Below are 5,887 nucleotides of genomic sequence, written 5' to 3' on the forward strand. Positions count from 1 at the left end.
TATATATATATATATATATATATATATATATATATATAGAGGGGAACGATCTATTTATAAACTTTTTTTTATAAATTTTTACAAATTACACTTTGTACTCCCAGGAGAACATAGTGTAACTTAGTGTTCTCCTGAGAGAATATAGTGTAACTTGTAAACAAAAAATTTATAAATATAACCCTCCCCATATATATATATGGGTCAGGATCATATGTAAGTTATACTCTCAATTTTGATCGTTATCCTATTTATATATAACGGCTTTGATGTATTAGAGATATAATGAGCCATATGCTATAAACAATGGCGGAGCCATTTAGGAGCAGGGTGGGGCCTTGACCGGTTGACCCGAGCTAAAATTTATAAATTAGCCATATTTTTAACGTAACTAAATAAACGTGGCTAAGTTTGTGGATATAGTATTAGACCCTATTTAAATTTTTGTTACCCTAACTCAATGAATGAGCTGGCTCTTACTATAGACAATCTTGGTCCAATGACCATTACAATAGGTTTCCAGATTCATGGAATATTTAATGAGCCATATGCTATTAATCAATGAGATCATGTACAATTACACTCATATACCACTACTTAAAATTAAAAAACTTCGTACAAATCAACAGTTAAGATTTGGTATAAGTTTTGTTATTCTTACACCGATGTAAGTTGATCATATATATATATATATATATATATATATATATATATATATATATATATAAATATATAGGAGCAGAATCCTTTGATACCGGTTCAAACTTTAAAATTTGACATCAAATCCAACTGTTGATTTCCGTCAATCAACGGTTATAATTTTCGTCAATCAAACTTATTAATTAATTATTAATTCTCAATAAATGATAACTGCTGCCAATCAACGTTTAAGATTTGATGTCAAATTTTAAAGTTTGACACCGATGTCGAAGGATCATATCTCATATATATATATATATATATATATATATATATATATATATATATATAGAGAGAGAGAGAGAGAGAGAGAGGTAGGATCATTTGACACCGGTGTCAAATTTAAAATTTGACACCACATTTGGTAGCCGTTAGATCAAAAAAGATCAATGGTGTTATATGCTTACAAATCAGAGTCGTTGGTTTTTTTTTTATCTAACGGTTATCAGATGAGGTGTCAAATTTAAAATTTGACACTGGTGTCAAAGGATCCTACCTCGTATATATATATGATTATTGTTTGTTATGTCACTAAATAGTCAAGTCGTGATTAAACTACGTCGTTTTGTTTATTTATTTTCTTATATTAATTGATTCATCTTTGTATAGTTTTAATTTTCTTTTTCTCTCTATTCCTTTATTATCATTGATCCACCTTTGTACAATTATAATTTAGTGACTCGACAAAAGCTTATATCCAGTGACTTGACACACACACACACATATATAAATATATAAAATACAGATGTAAGTTACACTTTTAATATTAGCCGTTGATCCTTTTTATACATAAAAGTTATGGTTTATATATTATACATGTTGCCGTTAGATATAAACAAATTAATAGCCAAGATTTGATGTAAGACTTTTTATCGTTACACTAGTGTAAGAATAACTTGCCCCATTATATATATGGCTTCGCTTTTCTGCAGTTACTACAGATAAGTTATCTGCAGTAAGCCCAATACGACGTCGTTTTGGGACGAAAATCATGGTATTTTTGTAATTCTAATTTATTTCAGGATTATAATAGTCTTTATATTTATATTTTTTTTAATATTTCAATACCAAAATGACGTCGTTTTAGAAAAAATGCAGATAAATTATCTGCAGTGACTGCAGAAACATTTCCCCCATATATTAATGGGAATAACATCTATCATTTTAAATGATGTAAGTTTATATCATTTTAGATCCTAACCGTTGATTCCTGTTTATCAACGATTATAATTTATTGGGTCAAAATTATTAATTAATTAATAATAATTTTGGCCCATTAAGTTTGACCCAATAGATTATAACTGTTGATGGACGGAAATCAACGATTAGGATCTAAAATGATATAAGCTTATATCCTTTAAAAGAATAGATATTTTTCCCTATATTAATAGTTTTGTATGATAGGAAAAAACGCTATTAAATATAAGGTTATATGCTTTTCGTAAGTTGATTGACCAATATTTCTGTATTTTAAAATTATTTATATTGATTTATCATACTTTCAAAACCATTTATTAATTTATCCTACTTTAATCAAAGATGACAACTTTTGATAATATCGATCTCACAAGTATAATACCTGTCACTCATATAATGATGATAACACATTTGAGTGACCCACATGATTAAAAGTAATCAACTTTTGTAAAAATGAAATAAAATAGTTAATAGTTTAAAAGTATAGTAAATTGGAAAATAATTTTAAAATAAAGATAAATTCGCCATTCTCCAGCTTTTCGTGATATAGTATACATAATTGTATATGTTTTGTCTCACAAACGTATGGAAAAATATAGGAAAAAATCGTTTATATGTTAAATATATGTATGTGTGTTATATACAAGAGTACGTACGTAGGGCGATATTTCATACTTAAATTTTTACAAAAGGTGTAATTTTTTGTGAGTTTAATATTTCTAGTTTTGCAGGAGATGAATTTATCTTTTAAATATATATAAAAATATATTGACCTATGTGAGAAGAAGAGAAAGAAAAAAAATGAGTCATGTCATATACATTTTTATTTATATAGAAAATTAATTTATCTCGTATAACATAAGAAATATTAAATCTATTTTTCATTACGTTTGTTTTATCCTTCACTTTTCTTTTCGGGACTCACGATAATTATTTTCAATTTCTTCGACGTCATTTGTAATAATAAATTTCATAGTAGATTTTATTTTATTTTTTTGAATTTAGCATTTGTATGATATATTTTGCCAGAGAGATTAGATAAATGGAAGAGTCTCCTTTTGTTTCTTTCTATTTTCTTTGAAAAATTTCTTATTTTATTTTGTGGGATCATAATACATATATATCAAGAAAGAAATTGAAACTGGTTACGACTTACGACCCCACGTTATGGGTAAACACGGGCCACTCCAATATCCCAATTAATTTGGGCACAAATTAAGAGATGAATAACATGATTGATGAGTTAACTTTCTTGTTTTTTCTATGATCTCATTTGTCTTGGATGTTACAGAAAACAAGAACGGGTCAATAATATATCTACTTGCATGCTATTAATTTAATGAAGTTATTATAAAAATTGATATATTTAGAGTCCTCAGAATATTCAATCTTTATGTCAATTCCATCCTTATAATCAAAAGAAGAACACCAACTATACACATTTGGTGCTACAGTGATTCTAATATATACAACAAAATTCACGCAACTATCATATGAAATTAGGTGTTTCCCTGCCAGGGTGCCAGCTTGCATTTGAGCATCTCAATTATAATCCAATGTGTTCACGGGTTTTCCTAACTAATAATTAAAAACTAATACAACAAAAGTATCACACAAATACTTACCTATAAAACCCCCCCTTACCTTAACAGAGCCATAAGCCAAAAATCACAAACAAATTAAACATCCAATCACTAAGCACTGTGATATATACTTAATTGTGTGAAATGGCTTCCAAGGGTACAGTTGCATCCGCATATGCTGCCCTGTTCCTGTGTCTCAATATCCTTTCCTTCACCATGGTGAGCTCCAACTACGTGCCTTATATCCCAGTCCCAGTGCCTTATCAAAAGGGTACCTGCCCTATAGATACACTTAAGTTGGGTGTGTGTGCCAAAGTGTTGAACTTGGTCAATGTTAAATTGGGGGCCCCACCTACCCTCCCTTGCTGTTCCCTCATTCAGGGTCTAGCTGATCTTGAAGCTGCTGCTTGCCTTTGCACTGCCCTTAAAGCTAACGTTCTTGGCATCAACCTTAATGTTCCTATTTCCTTGAGTGTCATTCTCAACAACTGTGGAAAGAACAACTCAGGTTTCGAGTGCTACTAAATTCATCGCCTCTGTCCACATTTCCAAATGTTGTCTCTTGTTATATGTTTGTTCGTGGTTAATTATTTTCTCCTTTTTTTTCAATTCTTGTTATGTGCATGTAATTTCTTACCCCTTCATCATTGTTCTAATATTGGATGGAAGATTACTCACCTTCCTCATCAGCTTCTTCCATCGTGTATAAGCTGTTGTACAAATAAAATTATGTGATTCTTATTTCCAGAAGGGATATATCATATATCATTTCCTTTTTTAATTTGTCAATTTGTTTATCATATAGAACGATTATTTGATCGGAAAGGAAGGCAACTATGCCTCTCTCTTTTTCTTCTTCTTTTTAAGCATTACTTATTCCCTATCATATTTCACAAAATGATACCAATCCCCAATTTACATTTGAAATTATATTTGGCTCTATCTATTTTTGTTTTTTACTAACGAAAACTATTAAAATGGGATGGAATATTATACTTAAATCGAACAGCTAACTTTGATAGCTTGTGATAAGCATAATGGTAAATTTATTTAGACTGTTTATCAACAATTATTGCTCGTGATGATTTGGCAACAGTTTTTTGTTATATTCTCTCTATACTGTCCAATGTCTAGTCACACTGTTTAGTAAAGAATACGAATTTGTGATAATTTATATGATCGAATAATTTACCTAGTTTTGTCCATATAATTTTCTCCATCTGATCAACAGAATTAAGAAACTAATAATTAGAACTCAATAACAACACTTTCGATCTGGACCTCTGGTTTATCATGCACTCTTGTTTTAAGCACAAAAGCCAATTTGATCAAATTGAATATTATTCAGTCACAGCTACCTCGATTGGTTGGCATGTTAAGGGAAAGCATACAAAAGGAGAAAATTACATCCAAACAATGTATGTTTTATTTTTATTTTTTATATGGAGGGCATTAAGGTAAAAACAAAAAAAGCATATATCAAGTTAAACACACAAAAAAACCCATAAACAAGGTATTATCCAAGAGCACTGTTAGCAATGCTACAGAGGGTGTTAATTAGATCCTAAGTCTTGTCTATAGCAAGGAGAGGTTGAAGATCATGATGAGGCTCAATCAATTGAGAAGTTTCAGAAAAATCTAAAGGTAGGCCTGGTTTTGCAAGGAAGTCAGCGCATTGACTGACATGACGACGAATAAGCCTATGTTTTTTTTTTTTTTTTTTTGAAATATTTTGATCGGTTCATCGTTTCGTGACTAGTTTGATTTGGGACGGGTCTTACGGTTAAAGTTTTAAATTCCTCCCAAAGACGATACTGGAAAGAATTGAACACGTACTCTCACCCCATCTGCTCAATAGTTGCTTAAAGCCAACTGAGCTATCATCATTTGGTAGAATAAATCTATATTAAATGCTTAAATTTTAAAACCAAATAAAATTTTGGGCTGTATACTAAATTGGAAAGCCCATGATAATTTGGGATGTAATCAAGGAAGTATCTGAACTTGCTTTTTAACTCTTTTAGCCCTAGCCCAGTTGCTGCATTTTGGGTTGCTTTTCATAGTATGGCTCATTATAGGTTGATTGACCATTTTGTCGCTATTTTTTAAATAATTATTACTTTGCGCATTTTCTCAAATTATATATCGATCTATCCATGTTTTAATTGGTTGACCAATATTTATTCGAGTAAGTGGAAGTGAGCATAAATTATGTCTCTTTATTCGTCGTCGTCACATACTTCATCCATTTTGGGATATAGATGTCTACTTTCTTACAAGTTCATTTAGTTTTACATTATCTTATATCCATGGAAATAATGATCACCATTATTTGTTATTGTTGGATATAGTGAGAAATAGGAATATGAATTGAATTGAATAACATTATTATAAAAGCCAAGCAAAGTAAA

At 30.1% G+C, this 5,887-nt stretch overlaps 1 protein-coding gene across 1 annotated transcript; it reads left to right on the forward strand.

Moving 5' to 3' along the window:
* Window positions 1-3,620: 3,620 nt before the first annotated feature.
* LOC133290256 (14 kDa proline-rich protein DC2.15-like) lies at window positions 3,621-4,001 on the forward strand. Its single transcript, XM_061488323.1, has one exon. It carries the CDS (start codon window positions 3,621-3,623, stop codon window positions 3,999-4,001), a length of 381 nt encoding a protein of 126 aa, XP_061344307.1.
* The last annotated feature ends 1,886 nt before the right edge of the window (window positions 4,002-5,887 follow it).

This window comes from Gastrolobium bilobum, unplaced genomic scaffold (genome assembly GCF_033153095.1).
Source record: "Gastrolobium bilobum isolate Gb01-03AN ecotype WA unplaced genomic scaffold, APGP_CSIRO_Gbil_v1 utg1595, whole genome shotgun sequence".
NCBI classification, from domain to species: Eukaryota; Viridiplantae; Streptophyta; class Magnoliopsida; order Fabales; family Fabaceae; genus Gastrolobium; species Gastrolobium bilobum.